At 37.2% G+C, this 19,561-nt stretch overlaps 1 protein-coding gene across 4 annotated transcripts in view; it reads left to right on the plus strand.

The window, feature by feature from the left end:
- UBAC2 (UBA domain containing 2) overlaps positions 1-19,561 on the plus strand; it is an 86,318-nt gene that overhangs the window by 59,614 nt on the left and 7,143 nt on the right. For 3 of the 4 annotated variants that reach the window (XM_068182510.1, XM_068182509.1, XM_068182508.1), the window contains one exon: positions 9,010-9,255. The exons of the other annotated variant lie outside the window; for it this stretch is intronic. In XM_068182510.1, the coding sequence (XP_068038611.1) occupies positions 9,010-9,255 (246 nt within the window). The remainder of the gene's footprint in view (positions 1-9,009; positions 9,256-19,561) is intronic. 4 annotated transcript variants of the gene reach the window in all.

Below are 19,561 nucleotides of genomic sequence, written 5' to 3' on the forward strand. Positions count from 1 at the left end.
GATGACAGAAGCTCTGTCTATACTTGATTATGTAGACATATAAAGAGTAGGTCAATTTTTTTTCATAATACATTATGCAGTTCTTATTTTAATTCCCTTTTAATGTAAAATTTTATTCTTCTATGTAATGAAACTTGCTGAACTTTCCTAGTAATATTTTTTATAAATTAGCTTTTTTTAACATTTCAAGCTGACAGTATGTTTTACTTTGGTGTAAATCCGTAGGATTAAATTGAGTTACTTCTGTCACAAGAAGGCTAAAAAATAATTTCAAGTTTTCATATTGCTTCAGTCAGCATGAATTAAGTCATCATTAATTACAATGTGGTTTCAGTCTCAGGTTTTTTCTGCATCAAGCAGAGAGCTGCACTCCACGACTTTGTAATAAATGCAGTAATTTGAAAATAAATTCATGTTAGGATTTTCAGCCATTTCTTTTGCACAGTATATCTGCCACATTTCTGTGATTAAGAAGTCTCTTTTTCTTCTCTGTTAGAAATTATGATTTGGTGTCTTTTGAGAAAACTTGGTTAAGGAATAAAGTTTCAAAGTGTATTAAATAATCTGAAGAAGGATATGCAACTCTACAAAAGTGCCTTTTATCCCTGCAAGTGTAGTTGGTTCACAGCATATGTATATGAACAGTTACAGGAATAAATAGCTTGTCAAATTAATGTTAAGTCATTCTGACAACCTATGATATGTAATTCTTACTACTCTTAACATTTTTCTACCTTACTACCTTAGTCTTTGTGGACTCAAATTTTCAGGTATTTGTAGAAAAAGGATAAGTAAATGCACAAACATCAAGTCAGGTGTGATATTTAGTCACTAGTTTATTACCTGGTAGCGACTTCACTGTATTTTAAGCACTGAAGATCACTTAGGCACTCATATTGAGTGTGTTATGATGCTGTTCTGTAATTTAGCTTTTGCTGCACTTCAGCTTATGTGGAATATTAAAATGGATGGTGCCAGCACAATTTCTGAGTTCTTGTCAGTTTCCAGTTCATCTTCACTGTGTTTCTGGTTTAGGTTTATTTAAATTCTCACAGCCTATATTTGAACATGACTAAATGGGATCTGACTTTCTAGTTACATCCTTGCAAGTATCATTAGACCTTCTTGTGAATTCTAGGCAGGGTATAGAGGTACTGGGAACTGTATTGCCTTGAGTTCTTGTTTTCAGTGGTTTTGAGTGATGCCATCGTTACAGAAATGAGTGTATGAGTCTATGTGGGCAGGGAGGCATTGATGTAATGTACTTGGTGATAGGGAATTTTTGCCAATTTGTAGTTTTGATGGTGAATTTTTCTCAGGTGCAGAAATTACAGCTCATGTTTTGTTATTGGAATACAGAAGGTCTGCTGTGTCTGTCTTTGTGATAAGGTATATCTTTCTAGATCTAATTTTAAACCACCACATGATTAAAGTCTTAAACACATTTTCTTTACTGTCCACATGAAACTGGACAACCAATTATTTTACTTTTGGTATGTCAGTTGCTGGTATGTTGTATAAGACGTGCTGTTTAAATCCATGATGTTATGTACAAGGAAGAGAAAATTTATGTAGTAGACTGTAAAGAAATTCACAAATCTGATGTAATCACTAATCTATAATCATCTTATGATTGATAAGACTAATTTAGTTTCTTGTGATTTATTTTGCCAGGAATATATGATGCCTGGTGCATACAGACCAAATTTGTTTCTTATGATAGGAGTTTTTTGGGGTTTGTGTCACAAAATTAGGAAACATACTAGAGATGCCCAAAATTCTTTCAGTAGTTGTTTACAGAAGTGCTTCCATGTAGTGCATATCACTCAGTTTAATGAAGGCTTGAAACAGTTTCTTCACTATTTTTTTTTCTTTAAAATAGTCAAAACACCTTAGGAAGTTGTATTCATGTTTCATTGGATGTAGAAATCTTCTCTCCCTTTTTTTTCCACCCCTTTAAAATCTCTTGGATTCCCACTTTACATTTTTCCTCGCCATACTCTGGTAGGATTGAAATTTGAGAGAAACTGAAATGGAGAAATTTCTAAAACCCTGCTTGACTTGGATTTCACTAAGCCGAATGCAGCAGTTTTCTGCATTGTTACTGTGCTATGCTGGAATTTACTTTTTTCAGATTGTATGAAAAGTTGTGCTTTTTATATTTAGATATTGAAAAAATGTAGAGAATCTGTAATTTAGAGCTTGTACTTTAACGGCTTAAGGTTAAGATAGAAAGTTCACACAGTGTTGAGTGCATGATTTTAATTTCAGTTCTGTTTTTTTGAGTACATTAGTTATTATTCATAATTTTGAAATGGCTAACTTAGTTTTACATAGACTACAGATGCTGTTAAATGCTCCCAAATGTACTTGGATTGTACTTTTGAGTTCTGTTTGTTAAGAACTTTATCCATCCTTTCTGTTAGATGTTAATCAGCTGAAGTGTTTTTGTATAGTGAATTCATGTCCTTTGGAATTGGCATAAATAGGATAAAATGTGATTCAGCTGGGGGAGCAAAATAATTAAACTGGAATTTCATAGTTTTAGTTCCTGTCTTAAAAATAGTATTATGTAGCTAATATCTGATCACACCTAGGAATCATTGATTTACTTGTTGCTTTTCTTCCTCTTTCAGATTTTTCTTAAGTGATTTTGAACAAAGCATGCAGAATTCTTTGTTGTTTTAAAACATGTTTTAAAACATTTTGTATTTGCATTTGTATTACCCCCCAGTATAGTGTTCTCATTTAAAATATCATCCCTTCTACATACTTAAAATTAATACTAAATATTTGCTTTCTCAAAGAGAATCTTTGGTCAGAGTCTGTTAATGTGTGCAGTTGCCTCCACATTCATGTCCGGCTGTGCATTGTCCTTCATCCTCCAGTTAGTCTGGATATCCTTCAGTCATCCACATTTAGTCTGGTGCAGGACTTTAGTCAAAGTATGATGCTTTTTGAACACTTTGTAACTGTGATTGTAAGTGGATTCAGGTAAATGTTAGCTAAATGTTGGATCTAGTTAATTTCTGAATATTTGACATTGGTCTTACAGTATAAATATCAGTAGTGTTGCTAATATAAGTGAGACTACTCACTTACTAAAAATTCTGGCTATGCTTAAATAGTTACCTAGTAAAACGATGTGTTTTGTATGTAATGGATGTGATTCCCCTTTCCTGATAGAATACCTACCAAAGAGCATGTACTCAGTTCACAGAAGCACTGAGGGTAACACCTGGTCCAGCCTCCCTGCTCAGGCAGGGCCACCCAGAGCAGCTTACCCCAGGACCATGTTCCGATGGCTTTTGAGTATCTCCAAGGATGCAGACTCTACCACCTCCCTGGGCAACCTGTGCTAGTGTTCAATCAACGTCACAGTCAAGTGTTTCCTGATCCTCAGAGGGAGCCTCTCATGTTTCAGTTTGTGCCCATTTCGCCTTTTCCTGAGAAAAGCCTGGTTTCATCCTCTTCAGTTCCCTTCAAGCGTTTCTTTACTTCGGTAAAATCCCCTGGGCCTTCTCTTCTCCAGGCCAAAAGCCCCACTTCTCTCAGCCTCTCCTCATGTGAAAGATGCTCCCACAGTCCTCTGTGGCCTTGCACTGGACTTGCTCAAGCAAGTCCATGTTCATTAACACATATGCTGAATCCTGCCCAAAACTAACGTGCAGTATTTGTGTGTGGACAGTGCTCAGTGTTCAGCTGAGTGACTGTACGTGACTTGATCTGTGTCACTACATTTTACTGACTTTATTGACCTAATGTCCCCTGTGGTGGGAGCTTTGACACCCTGCCCACATCAAGGTGTGTACACATGACAACTGACTAAGCTACCAGCACTTATTCCTGCATCAGTTAATGCATCTGAGAAAAAAAGGAATTGGTTCATCTGGAATACAGAGGATGTTGGTTTGGCAGTGAGGTTGTAATTGTCTGGGGAGGAGGGAAATGCAGATATTTCCAACTAGAAGAAGGACAAAGTAGTGAGAAAGGACAGGAAAAGGTAGTAACGTGTCGTAACGTACTTTAATATCTGTAGAAAAATGGATATTGGTTTTCAGTTTGTATTTCACTTCTGAATTTCTCTCTTAGATCTGAAGAAGAGATTCTGTGTCCAAAATATGGTCTCTTTGGTCAACTATACCAACTGGTTCATTAGGAATTAGATTGTTCTATAAATATTTGCTTTTTTGGCAGCAGTGTTACCCCTTTTCAGAGAGGGAATCCATGAGAGTAATTCAGCTGTGTATGTACTTTGGAGACATCTGCCAAAGGATGAATTACATCTTGAGAGTGCTCATTTCTCTCTGTTGACTATGACACCAACTTCAAACAACCAGCTTATTAAGTAGGCTTTTAAATTACAGATATTTATGTTGGGTCAGATTAATCAAATCCCGATCTTTTAATTAAAGAGATTTGGTTAATAATGTGATAATTATCACCTGCAGAACACTGGCAGAGACCAAGGGAACCTATGCTTAGGACACCAGTAAATGTTAAGAATGTGCTGTGCTAAAATGGCAGTACAGTCATGCTTGCACATAACACAATATTCTTTAGCTGATAGTGATTCCATCTGACTAATGAAGCACTGATGAACTCTGAAGAAAAAAGTTTCAAAGTATCTGGAAAATTTGTGAGGCAAATCAACTGGAAACAAAATTGAAGAGAAATATTTAGTATCACTATAATCTTATTTTTCTCTCAAGGTAACTCTTGCAAAAGGCTGTTTATAGTATTTGCAACAATTTCCAAAAAGGAAATCCAAACAAAAGAATCTGTCACAATTTTAACAGAAGTTTAAAATACATGTGTAGTGGGGTTTATTTGTTGGGTAGTTTTGTTTCTTGGGTGGTTTTCACACAATCCCTCTTGTTTTGATAAATGCTTTCTCTAATGAAGACAAACACAAAATCCTGACACAAACTTCAACCCATTTTTGATTCTACTTGTATGCAATTCAGAACATGCTAAGGATTAAGCAGATAAAATAGGTATAAAAATGTCACTTCACCTTAAGAAAACTATTTACTTTTCATTTGTTGGTATCTGAAAATAGCCAAGTCTTGACTACATATGGTGAATGTATTTACATTTTTCAGAACAAAATAATTGAGTATTTGATGTCAAGTTCTGTTAGTTAAAATAATTTTCAACATAATTTTCTACACCAGTCTGTCTACTTTTTTTTCTGTTTGATTTCCTTTTTTTGGTGTTAATCAAGTACAGTAAAATTAAATATTTAAATATTTAAATTTTAAATACTACTCCAGCTACTTGTGGAGCATATGGGTCTTTGCAGTGTAAAATACTGGAGAGCTTCCATATTTGGTTTACCTAATTACAGAGAAAATACAGCTACTTCCTTTTTCTTAAAAATGTACAACTTTGAAAGGACATGAGGGAAGGGGAGGGGAAGTTAGGCTTTATATGGGGGCAGGAGGAGGTTAGGAAACTTCATGTGAAGTACCAGTAGTAGGCCATGGCGTTAAGAAATTGAAAATATCTAAGCACACTTTTATTCTGGCATGTGCCAGAAAGTTTCCAGCATGCTCCATTTCCTCTTCTTAGCACTGTGCCACATAAAATATAGAAGATGCTGTGACTAACAGAAATTAAGGTACACCTTATGTTGCTAGCCACAAATTCTCCATTTTAACAGTGTGAACATAACCACAACGTCTTTTTGTGGTGACTTTTGGCGGGTAAAATACAGTGGAGGCTCCTCTCTTTGGGGGAAGTAGCCCTTTAATCTGATGTACAGTGCTGAAGTTGGAATATAATGAGGTGTTTTTATCTTAATTGAATAAACAATGTTGCTTTATGTTCTTAAACACTAGACATTCACTCAATGTCAGTAATAAAAACAGTGTAAAAGGTTGGTTTATACTTTGTCAAAGCTTATGATTTTTAAAATGATATCTATTAGGTTCTGCATATGAACAAGCTATAGAGGAAGTTCTTTGGAAATACTTGACATTAAGATGAGAGTATGACACTGAGCCAGACTGAATCACAAGACCTTTTTTAACTACAAATGTCTCCATTCTGGGTTTATTGGAAATACAGAAATAGCTATCTCGTCCTCACTAGCTGAAACTTGTTGAAAATTGGTTATAACTGACCACAGCAATTTAAAGTTTCTTGTATTTCCATATAATAGCTCTTCATTTTAGCATGTCCATAAACCTTTAGCCTTATAAAGCCTTTTCTTCTGGTTAAGTGCTCTGGAATGACTTGCTCTCTGCAACTACCTAAAAGGAGATTGTGATGAGGGGAGGGTCAATCTCTTTTTTCAAGTAAGATAAATGGAAATATCCTTTAAGTTGTGCCAGGGAAGGTTTAGATTGAATATTAGGAAAAATTATTCACCAAGAAGTTCATCCAGCACTGGAACAGGCTGCCCGGGGCAGAAAGAGGTTGAGTCACTATCTCTATAGGCATTTAAAAGACATGTAGATGTGCCACTTAAATACATGGTGGACTTGGCAGTAGAGGGTTAACAACTGGACTTGATGATCTTAAAGGTCTTTTCCAACTTATATGATTCTATGCCCAGCCATCTCTGCTAAGAAAAATACAAGAATGCTTTTACTGATGCAGCTGCTAATTGGGGCTTGCAGTATGCCTTCCTTTCTAAGACAAACAAGTTCCAAAGTACTGACACCAAAGATAGGCTGCTGTTGTCTCAATGCTCTATTTTCTGTCTTGACTTGTTAAATAATGATTCTGTTTGTGGTTAGTATGTTCAGACACGTGCCAAGATTTGAAATGTATTCAGGGAGATGTAGATTTTCCTATCACCACTTGCTTTGTTTTGTTCTTGTGGCTTTTTGAACCTGTTCAAGATTTTTGAAAACATTAGTCCTTTTCAAAGGTGGTAAGAGAGAGCAGAGATCAATATCTAGGAGGGCCATTTGAATGAAGTGAAGGAATCTTGGTGTGATGTTGGACAAAGTATTTTGAGTGGGACTTCTTTCTCTGCCTAGTTAACACCTGTACAATCAGGTGTGGAATCAAAGAGGGGTCCTGGCTCCGTAGCCTAATGGTACTACCTATACCTACACCTAGCAAGGGGGAAGGAAGGGAGATAATCTGTATGTTCTGGTGCTGCTTGTGCATTTTACATTGAAGAAAACATCAGATTAAATGTGTATGTAATATTTGCAATCTGGTTCAGTAATTCTCACTCCCCAAAAACTGCTTTCTCAGTTACTGTGCAGTCTAGGTTTTCTTGCGTGAGGGGCCTATCTACCTAACTCCCTCAGGATCAAGGGGTTTGCTTCTGGGGGACCTTCTTGCTAGGCAGACACCTCAAGCAGTACATACCAAAAACAGGTGAATTGCAGAAGTGATAGGAATTTTCTTCCTCTTGTTCTTTGGTGATTATAGCTATACCTTAGTTTCCAGTTGATGTGCACAGTTTTAGTCATGAGTTTACAGTCATCTGGAACAGTTTCACTAGAGCTGAGGAAAGGATCTCTGAGGTCAGGAAAAGCTCCTGTTACAGTGCCCTGTCCAGTTAGGACCTTCCTTTGAATACAGCAAATATTAATTAAAGGCAGCCTTCAGTCTGATGTGATTATGGCCTTTTTAGTATTTACCTCCTTTCTCATAGCACGACTGAGAGACTGAAGAGGTTAAGAGTAGTTTAAAACTGTTCTTTCTCATCTTAGAATGACAGCCCGTACTTGGGCTGTCAAGCAACCAACAGCTTGGGCTGTACATCCAACCATGAGTCATAAAATGAAAGTAGAATAAAACAAAAATGATTGTTTCCAAAAGCAGAATGTGTTTTTGCTAAAAGTCTCACTACCTCATTGGATATTTAACAATAACCTTGTTAATAATCTGAAGAATATCCCCCCTCCTAAAGAATGCTGTTTTTTTCCTGTACTGTCTCCCTTTGTATAATCAGCAATACATTTCATATCTTTATACAAATGTCAGTGAGATACAACAAATAGCCCCAAATAAATAAATAAATAGATACATTAGATGCAGAGTTTCTACATTGCTTTTAGCATAATTTCATTTCTGGGGTATGTTTACAGATTTGTTGAGGTTCAGATCTCTTCCTGTTCATTTCACTCTGCTGTGACAGCATATTTCTTGTGGCATAACAGACAATAGGGAGTCACAAATGCTGAAATGTGGCATAAAGCAGAATGCAGATGGGACCACTTGGGGCTCAAGTGCTGTGGTTTCACAATGGCATTCAAAATAATGGCTGAGTGATGACTGTAATTCCATTTATGGGGCTCATGATTTCTCTTTCTCCTGTGGAATCTGAAATTAAATCAGGCCCTAACGCAAGCATGAACACAGAGAATGTGTTTTCTTCTTATGGGTAGGAGAAGGGCCTCACAAAAACTGACTTATTCAGTATCACAGTTTTTAATGAATTGGTTTTCAAATGTCTTTTTTTTTCCCTCCTGTAAGGCAGGTGGGCTTCTTTTGGAATGAGTGTGTGCATAGTCTTAGAATTAACTTCAGTTCCGCGGGTTTGCTTTTATTTTTACTACAAGGAGAGATTCAGGTGGTGGGGACAGAAGTTTTAAGGGGGTTTGGTTTTTTTTTGAAGGGGTGTGTAGAGTGCTTCAGCATCCTCAAGAGCTGTCTTAATCTTCTCAGGTCAGCGTGCAGCATACCCTGACTAGCTCTTTTACTAGAAATTAAAATTTTATTTTAATTTTGACCAGTTTTAGAAAAGGTCACTTGGCCTGGACTCAGATTCCAAAACAAACAAAAAGCCCCTTGCAGCTTTATGAGTCACAGGCAATGCACCATACAGATTTAAAAAAGCAATTTGTAGTTGTAGGGAAGTAAAGAAATCCCCTGTTTGTTCTCTGATTCTTGACTGAGAACTGTGAGTAAATACAGTAAAAGTGCTTTAAAAACCAGAAAGACCAACTTTTACCTGCAGCCAAATTCAAAGTAAATGTGGTGTACTTAAGTTTTTTGGTTCTCAGGGGTTTTTTTTAACATTTTCGTTTTTGATTTTAGATTTCTGGGATTTGCTACAATAGCAGTATCTTAAAAGTTCATCGAATTCTTTGTGTACCCAGATGGGTAGCAAAGATATTTTCTTGGACTCTTGAACCAGTCTTCTCATCTGCGGAACCAACAAATGAAGTTCGAGTGGGAATGGGAGCAACAGTTGACATCCAGAGGCAGCAGAGAATGGAGTTACTGGATCGTCAAATCATGATGTCTCAGGTTGCCCAAATGAGGCGGCAAAGACAGCAGCAGGTATTGCTATACATTCTTTAAGGATTACATAAGAATTTGGTTTTTTTTGGTTCGTAGATCTTGGATTGTTCCTGTTTCTTAAAAGTCATGCATTTTAAAATTTTTCTCCATCAGTCTTTCATACACTGTTGTACTGTTGCCATTTAAGTGGTGTGCATAGCTCTATATGTTAAAACTGCTTCACAAGATGTGAGAAGGATGTCAATCTTGTGGTACTCCTGGCATTCTGTCACAAAAAATGAGGCTGAAAGGTAAAGTGATTGCTTCTTGGTGGTCTTTAATGAAAGCCATTGTGTAAAGTTAGGAAGTCAAAATGCTCCTCACTCTTCTGCCTATCTGTCTGGTTAGCAGCCTTTTCATAGAGGTTGAAAATTTTCTATGAAATTCCTTTGTTTATGGGTGTATATGTTGTTTCTTAAGGGCAGAAATTAAATTCTCTAACTTACAGAGGTAAACCACAAGTGACTGTCTATTTGCCATGTTTAATCCTCTTGGTTTATTTCCTTACTGATCAGAGTAGCAAAGTTTTTTTATTTTCCCTGTTTTATACAAACCAACAAATCCAGACATTCTCAGACTTGGTGTTGTAGGGCAGCAGTACAAGGCAGGTGGTGTCTCAATTCCTGTGTCTTGGATGTGTTCACTATCTTCACTGAGTTTTCTTTGCCTGAAACACAGCTCTGTACTGATACATGAGTTCTTCTTGTGTTGGGGGTAGTGTCGTGCAAACAGATATAGCAGTGTTACCCTTAATGCATTCCCAGAATTAGAGGTATGGTGGCATAAAGCTTTGGCCTGCAACTGGAGTATGAATCTTTGTTTCCAGTCCCTGATAACATAGTTCTGTTTTTCTTATTTCCTTAACATTTCAATATAATGAAATTATTCCTCAAGCAGAAACTTATAATCTATTTTTCTCCATTCCTATTAAAATGCTAATCAGTTATAACATAAGAACTGAACTAGAAATTACTCAATTCTTGAATGTTGCCATTGTAATAGAAAATGAATTGAAACTGTAAGTTGGGCTACAAGCAGTTGTGAGGAGTGCAGCCGGGTTTCTTCAGACGTGAGAATGAAGCCATTTCCAGTTAGGAAGGACAGTCTTTCTAATATCTCTGTAATTACAAAAAGTGGTAAATAAATTCAGAATGGTAAATGATAAAAGAACTGTTGATAACATTCCCTTCTCATCTTGTCCTTTCCCTAGGCTGTGAACAATGAAAGTGGAAAAATGTCTTTTCATGTTTGACTTCAAATAGAATTCTTTAAAAAGGTGGAGGGGTTTGACTAAAATGCAGGAACACTGTTTGAACATCAGTAAGATGCTTCCCTTTACAAGTTGCTGAAACACTTTCAAGTTACCTTCATGTTTAGCCTTTAACTTGAGCAGAGCATTTATTTAACTGGTAGTGCTAATCTGTGAAACCCGTGATCAGAAGGCCACAGGATCAATGTATGAATGTTCCATAGAGGCTCTTCAGAAAAGGTGTGTCATGAAAGCTTTTGACCCACCTGGTGTTTTTTAATGACTCACAGAATTTACTAGTCATCAGCTAAATCGGAAAAAGCATCACTCACAAATGTTGCTGTGTAGTGGTAAAAATGAAAAACAGACTATTTTCAATCTCAAAATAATATTTGAAAAGTTGAAAACCATTTTCTGGATTGGTGTATTTGGGCAATTATTTTGCCTTTAGAAATTTGGCAAGGTGTAATTTGAAGACAGCGGAGTGGAACAGATCATGCTGCAGATGAAAGGAATTTAGAGGATAATTTTACCTGTGGGAGTGAAGTTATAAAGAATGCAGATCAGTTTCTTAGACAGGTTTTTTTTTTGTGAAATTGAAAATAATAAAAGCTGTGAAGTACATGTCAGCCATCAGATCAGGCTTTGAATTATATTCTGTGTAAATGTGTGGATTTCTGAAGTCCTAATACGCTGTTTGTAGGTAGTGTGCCATAGGTGAGATAAATTAACATTTTCTCTCACACTTTCTGCTTTGCTTGGTGAGGGAAGTGAACTTTAACTTTCTTCTCTATGCCATAGTGCAACAGTTTTGTTCAGCTGCCTCTTGAGAAGGTGCTCTGCTCATTCCTCCCACTCCTTTACTCTTCAGTTCATCTGTCTGAGAAATGAGACAATGCAGTTTCCCAGAATGTTGGTAGCATTATGGAAGGAGATCAGTGCTTCTAATTTGGGCTCCATTGTCTGGGCAATGTTGGCAGACTCTCATAAGGGAGACCCCTCTCTTAAATAGATGCTTTTTGTAGTAAGTTTATTCTTTTGAATCTTCACAAGAAATTCTGAAGAACATGAGCTTGACAGGTTATGCAAACCAACATCAAAAAATTTAAATAAAAAAAAATAAATAAAAAGGGTGGGAAGGGAAGAAATTGGGGGGAAAACCCTTCTCAAAAGTTGTTTTTAGTATACCTCTATGATACTGAGATGTAAATAATTCTATCTTTTTTTTTTCCCTTGCTGTTCACTAAGCCCTTTTATCCAAAGCAGAATTCACTCTGGATGCTTTCTGCACAAAAGAAAAAGCAAGGAACAATCACCCCAGAACTTCTTTGCTGGCAATTCTTTGAGCTTTACTTTTCCCAGTCTTTTTCTAGCTACAGTCTTCTAGTCTGGAGGAACCTGAAGCATGGAACTGTGTGTGAGTACTGGGTTGTCAAACACCCTTGACTTCAATGAGTTGATTGAGCATGTGGTAAAATTTGAACATAAACCCACCAAGTTCATTATTCGATGTACCTCACTGTAGTTCTTAAATATTCAGTGGTCGTGGTGTCTGAATATGTTGCTAGAAACTGTTATGTTGATAGTTTCTCAGGGGAGTGTGGTTAAATGGTGACTGGTTTTGTGTTGGTTTCTAGTTGCTGTGGATACAGCCCTTAAACACATGGTAGTGTTCATCCAGAAAACTTTCTAGATCTTACTGTGTTCTTTATTTACTCCTCTGCATATTGCTGAGAAATTACGATCTTGTCCTAAATCAATTACTTAGCACTACCTACATTCACCTTCAAATGCAGTAGAATAAAATGTGTGCCGTATGTATTTATTCCCTAAAAACACCAGCTGGCCATTTTGTTGCTGCTTTTTAAACTTTGCTTTCATAGTTATTTTCTTTCACACTCTTTTATCTATCCTATTTTGTAAATAGTTTGTCCTGTTTTTCTTTTTTTCCCACTATCTGATCTTCTGTTCCTCTTCATATCACTGTCACATTTTCATTCCCCACTGTGCCATTTTCTTCCCACATTTTTGTCACCTCTTCACCTTCATCTCTCTTGTTTCCCATACTTTGTATTTGCTCCTATATAAAATGCTTCTTCACTTTGGGGGAAGTCCTCTCCTGTCATGTCTGACCACCCGTAATCATTTGCTATTTTATCCTTTTGCTACTGTAATATTGATAAAAGTTTGGTCTTCCTCTCCTGATATTTATATTTCTAGATCTCTTATTTCTCAGCATTTTTGTAAAGTTTATCTTTCTGTAACCCAAATAAAACCCTGGTGGGAAAAGGGAAGCAACTGCAGCATCTGTGCACCAGTGTGGGTATCAGGGCGTCAACTTGACTTTCACTTCCCATTGAGAATCGTGGAGGGAGGCTGGCAGAGAACCAAATTGTGAATAGATAGGGAAGATTCCATGCCTGGCTGGTGTTGGCTACTCTGATGTCACTACAGACTGTTATCTGGAAGGTGGTGGAAGGTTGTATAAAGGTGGGAAGCACCATCTGTTGGCATTAAATGCAACTTCTTGGAGCACTGCTCTCTGTGCCCATTCAGCATGGGTGGTGTATCAACCTCAGTCCTTTCATCTTGAAAGAATGGGTTTTGTATCTGCAGTTCATTTTTGCTGAACGTGTTAAGGACATCATATTGCCTTCTTCTTGGATTCTCTTAAGTGTCTTGGATCAGGGAAGAGCTTCACCAGGTTGCTCCAGACTGTAACAAGCCTACAGTCAGATATGAAAATCTTAATTTCACTACCTCTCTTTCTACCCCGTTGGCCACTTCAGGCTTATGTTGTGTTTTCCCTCCTGTCTTTTTGTTCTTCTCTTCCAGCTGCCATTAATTTTCACTGAGGCCAGAATCTCCTAAGATTCATACCACACGGTATCTCATATGTATATATCATCTTCATCATATAGGAGATTCTGCTGCTTGCAAAGTCCAGACTTCTATAACAAAGGGACATCCTGTAATTGTTCATTCATTAGATATCTTTCTCCTGGGACACAGGAGAGATGTTCTGTGGCTAGGCAAACTGAGTGTCTTTATTATTATGGGGAGCCTCATATCCTGAGCAATTTGTAAGTTTCATATTTTGTCAACTAAGGACTGTGTGTCTAGATTGGTAATTTACCTTCTGGTTATATCTAAGCAATAAACTTCTGACCTTGGAAAAAATAGATTAATGGAGCAGAGGTTTCCCTGGCTCAAGAATTCTTCCTCAGGAATGTTATCCTCATTCATGATGGCAGAAAATAAGTCCCCCAGTGAATATACTCCCAGACAGTCCAATTCTGCTTTTTCAAAGTGAAAAGCTAGACCTGGGAATATTTTTTAGCTCTCCTACTGGTACTGAGGTGGCACTTCATTGAAGTTTTCTTGAATAATTTCACAATTTTGAGTACCAACAAGAAGTCCTTCAAACAGATATTTTGAACCATGAAGACCTTCTGCAACCTTTATACACTGCCAAGTCCACAAAACCCCTTGTTCTCACAGCCAGGACTTTGGATGGAAGCAGCTTTTCCACAAATTTATGTATCATTGTCAGGAAGGAAACTACCAGACTGCTTTACCTGAATAAATGTGTGAGACTTTCAGCCAAGTGTTTTTTTATAATTGGATTTCCATTCCAATCAATCTGTGATCTGTGGAACTAAGGCTTCTTTGGGATTTTGTGACATATTTGAATAGAAACTGCCTTTAGCAACACTTCCATAAACTCCAAATATGTAGGGTGATATGTAGGGTACCAATAGGATAAAAAAGCTTTTGTGCCTAGACTCCTGGGATATGTATGCACAGGATTTGACATCATATTTTTAAAGAATTGTTTTAACCAGTGAGTGATTTACAGATTCCTTTCAGCCCATGAATGAAGCTGGTATGCTGCAGCAGTAATCACTGTGGCTAAATTTAGACTCAGTATTCCATCACTCTTCCCTTTCTCTGCATGCCAATGTACATGTGTGGACACATTTTGAAATAACAGACAGCTTCCATTTTTGTAGAGAAAACAATATCTTTTCCCTCAGACCTGTGTTTCTTAAACTCATCCTTTGATTTTTTGCACTCTTTTGGAATTTTCAAGCCTTGGTTATTCTCTGTAGTTGTTAACAACTATTTTCTTTGTGTTGAAAATAAACTTGGATTCATATCAAGGGTTTATTTGGTGTAAAAACTGCATACGCTGCCGATGTTGGCATTCTTGAATTCTGGTTTTTAACTGTTTCATTTCAATAATGTATTTGAGCCACTGATAACCCACTGCTATCTAAACATTCTGGATTATTTTGCTGTATGAGTTGTTTCATGGCTTCTAGGTGTGAAATTTAAAATGTTGAATTTCCAGGTAATGAACAATTCATTACTATTTCCTATACAGACTGCCACAGATACTTCAGATTTCTGTCTTTTTTATGGAAGTTGGCAATTCCACAAGCTGACAGAACTAGAGTCAGCAGACACTGGTACAACTAGAATAAGCTGAGTGTGTCTCATTAACAGCCAGCTGTCACAATCACAAGATTGAATTTCTCTATCTCCTACTCATTGGTAGCACCCTGCTCATATATTGAACAATCCTTTTTTCTCTTGGACTGGAATCATGAAATTCTCTTTTGTTTTGACTCAGCTTTTGAGCTATAGCCTTTGAATTTGGTTTAATATTTGTAATCATCTTCCCTAGAGGAGCAGTGATTGGACAACTTTATAAAGCAAAACACTGTTTATTTCAAAGCAAATAAATTGTTTGGGAAATAGAATATTTTATAGAATATTCTCCTATGTGAGTAGTCTGTATTCCCTTCCTCTGGCAATTTAACTAGAGGAAACTTTTACAAAAAGCTTGTGATGTAACAAATCACCCCAGACGTTTCCAGAGTATTTAATTCACTGTTGTTGCATCAAGTTCTGTTTACAGAAGGCAGGGGTTTCTTTAGGTGTGTCTGTCCCTTCATTTCTAACGAACATGGGGCAAATAAGGCATCTGTTTTGGGGGCAGTCAGTTATTGGATTCCAGGTCTGCTTCTATTATTGTTCCAATCTGCACTTAGAGAGTCTTGATGGGCCATTTCTTCTTCTAGAGTGCCATTTTCCATAGTATGTAGTAAAAAAGGAGCCTGTGGTTCAGATAGTACCTGGCCCTCCTTAATATGTAAGTTTTCTGGTTTGAACTCTGATACTTGCACATAACAACTGCGAGTGGTTCCACCCCTTGTTCCTTAACGTGCTGCTGTGGTGCCTTAAGCCCAGCCAGCAACTAAGCACCACACAGCCACTCTCACCTCCCCCTGCCACCCTGGTGGAGTGGCAAGGAGAATCAAAACTAGGTTGAGATAAGAACACTGTAATAATTGAAACAAAGTAAATTATAGTAGCAGTAATAATAATAGTAATAATAGTAATAGTAATAATAATATAATATAATATAGTAATAATTTTTTAAACCCACAAACATGTGATGCACAATAAATTGCTCAGCACTGGCTGACAGAGCCCAGACCCCATTCCTTAACCTGGATCAGTCCTCCTTTTGGTTAACTCACACAGTTTTATATACTGGGTGTGGTATTCTATGGTGTGGAATGTCCTTTCGTCCAGCCTTTTTTTGTGTACCTCCTCACTGGCAGAGCATGAGACACACAAAGAATAGTCCATGACTTAAGATAAATACAGCTTAGCAAACCCCCAGATATCAGTGTGTTACAAACATTATACTGAATCCAAAATACAGCACTACCAGCTACTGAGAAGAAATTAACTCTATCCCAACTGAAATCAGGACAGATACCTTAAGAGATGCTACAGGTGCAAAGTGTTGCATATGACCCCTTGTATATTGACTTTGAGATGTTAATAAATGGAAGCTAATCCTATTTGCAACCTAAGACAGAACTTGAACCTTCACTTCCCAGAATGGGATGCGGATCTGCTTTTTTCCCCTATGTCATCACAAACTAGCTTTTATATACTAAGGAGTGTGCTTATGTAGAATTTTGGAGAATTTAGGTTTGAGTTTGCTTTGTGCCAAGAGTTTGTTATCTCAGCTTGTCAAATCAAAACAATTTTTAAAACTCTGATTTCTCACTTTGGTTCCAGTCTTTTCTTATTCCTTATTACTCTTTGAAAAGGTTTTTGTATAGGAGGTGAGTGAAGAATTATCTGTCTAATCATCATGCTTCAGTACTAGTTCAGTGTCACAAGTCCAGATCCAAAGAGCCATGGGGTAAAGATTAAAACTGACTCTGATTTGTGCAAAATGACTAAAACAGAGCCTCAGTTATTTCCTCAACTACAGACTCCATACTCATGCTGGTGGACCTGCCTTCAGCAGTTGGAACACTGGACACTCACAGTGTCATGCCAGTGCTGAAATCCCTTCCATTGTCTCTCAGGCAGCTTCAGAAGCCAGATTAAGGTGTTCCTTCTAGATTTCAAAGGAAATAGCTGATCAGGCTTCAGAAAAGACCACATGTGGATTTCTGAACTTGTGTGACATATGAGCTCCTCAGGGACAATGCAGGCATCAAAGTTCAGGATGCAGAAACTAAGAGCTGGAGACAGAGCCTTTTGGCTGAATAGACTTGTCTGTAGGATAAATTTCCAGGAAATTAGAATATCACTAGAAATTGCTGGAGTGCTTTACTTGGTGAAAAATTCTTTCAGTCCTTAAGGACAACACTTACAACATTAATACTGTTATGTGTCTACCCCTTTTAAAAGAGGGAAGTTATTAAAGTAAGAGGAAAACAAAACACCAAAAGAAAAGTCTCCCCAAACAACCAAAAACCAGAAGAGTTTTATCCTCACAAAAAGAGGCAGGCTAGACTTTGAGAAAGTGTACTGGAAATTTCACCATTTTTCTCTCTTATGCAATGCTTAGGGCATCAGATATCATGTCATCCAAGGCTATGCTTTTTTTTGTTTGTTTATTTATATCATCAGTATGTGGACTTTGGAGTCAATACATTGTTGAAAAATTTATGCCAGAAAAGCAAGTCAATGTTTCTTGTTTTCAGTAAATTTTGTTATGAAGCTTTATATGAAAAAAAGTATGAGAGTATTTATGTCTTTATCAAGTAAAGGCTTCTATACAGAGTGGAATGTTTTATAAACGTAACTTAAAAAGGTGAAATGCAAAGCAATTTCCTTTTTTTTTTTCTCACAATGGTTACTATGTTAAAAAAAGGTGAACAGGACATACCAGGAAGTGCTTCCTGTTTCTGCAAGTAGATGACAAGTTGGCATTAACCATCTACAGGAGATAACATTATCAAAATATCTTAACCACGTGTATCAGTTTCAAGAGGATTTTTATAAAGCTTCATTTCTTTTGAAATTAATGTAATTAAAATAATTGCATATCTGAAGGCTACATAACTGGATATTTGTTAATTATCCATAATACAACACTTTCATTTGTGAAGCTTTGGATAAGAAGTGCTTTTACAAAATATGCCATGGCAGGTGTGTATGTGGGAAACAGGTTGAGCTGTTTTTCAAAACAGAGAAGATTATCTGAAAAGAAGCGGCATAACAAGATTTTAGCAGGCTGTACAGAGACATTTGCTAGCTCTACATATTTCTTCCTTATTCTGTAGGAAAGGAGGATACTTCTTTCTTGTAAACAGAATTGTCCCAGGCACCACTAAATGAAAAAACAACAACCCAAATTTAAAAAAAAAAAAAAAAAAAAAAAATCAAGGATGTGACTTCAGAAGGCACAACTTCTGTATGTAAAGCCTTGGCAGCTATCCAGGAGTAAATCATCAATATGGCATTTCCTTAAAACCTTTTCTGTAATGAAGAGCCGCTCTTTTCCCCATTTCTTTAGTTCACTGCATTCATAAATCTCATTCTTTGGTCATCTAAACTTGTGACGAGTTTGTTGTCTTCCTGTAACAGAAGTTCCAACATCACCAGTGTTCTTCTAATCCATTTCCAATAGTGATTTATTAGAGACCAGTAAAATTACTTCTTGGTATGTTTGTGTCCCATCAGGTAGCAACAAAGAACTTCAAATCAACTGATTCACCCCATCTGTGCTGCTTAAACTAAAGGAAACTTCTGACTTTTTCTAAAAAATTATAGCATAGGATTAAAGGGGGGAGAAAGGCTTATGAGCCTCTCTTAGGTTTGTCTTGTCACCCTTCTAGTCAAATAATTATTGAAGCAGTGCTTTTGTCAAATCTTTTTCCTGATGACATGTCAAAGTCTGTGTTGTGAACAGAGATAAGGGCCCAGGCGCCAAATTGTACACAGCATTTTTATGAATCATAGTCTAGAATTTTTCCATGCTCCTCATTCTGCAGCAGTACACCTGCACTGGCTGCTCCCCGACACCAAAGATCAGGACCAAGAAAAATATTGCCTGAGATTATCTCAGTGCAAGATATCATACCAAGTCTATCAGTTCTGGAATCTAGCTCTGGATGCAAGAGATTTAAGACACCCCCCTTACATAGTGCTGGGTCATGTTAATTCTCAGCCCCCGAACCATGTAGTGTTGAACTTAATTCTTACTATAACAAACTGCCATCCGGAATCACAGAACTGCCTGGATTTCACTAAATGGATTAGACTGGCACACACTTGTCACTGAAAATGCTGCTCAGGAAAGGAAGTTACACAGTGGACCCTGGAGCATCCCCACTGCTTATTGGTTTGAATAGTTTCAGAGAGTTTTGAACAGTAACAGAAAGCTTTGCTACCTGAGAGGAGGCTTCTGTGGAGAGTGAGGAGATTGATGTGAGCTCCTCTGTGCTGTTGAGTGCTGGTGCTGAGGGTCAAGTATGATGTGAAATGCTTAAATATGGTTTGCTGATTTCCCAGGAGGGAGTCTCAGATTGTTTAGAAGCATCACTTACATAATCAGACTGGATATCTTCATGTGAAAACTTCCTGACTTCTCACAAGTAAGTCTGGTGGCACAGTGTAAAACCACTGCACTACAGAAATGATCATGAAATTATGAAGAGGAGGTCTGCAAAATAATTTCTGTAAGGCAAGAATGAATGAATATTCGCTTGGAAATCTCCTTCTGTGCATTTTTTA

The sequence above is a fragment of the Anomalospiza imberbis genome, chromosome 2 (genome assembly GCF_031753505.1).
Source record: "Anomalospiza imberbis isolate Cuckoo-Finch-1a 21T00152 chromosome 2, ASM3175350v1, whole genome shotgun sequence".
Classification (NCBI taxonomy): Eukaryota; Metazoa; Chordata; class Aves; order Passeriformes; family Viduidae; genus Anomalospiza; species Anomalospiza imberbis.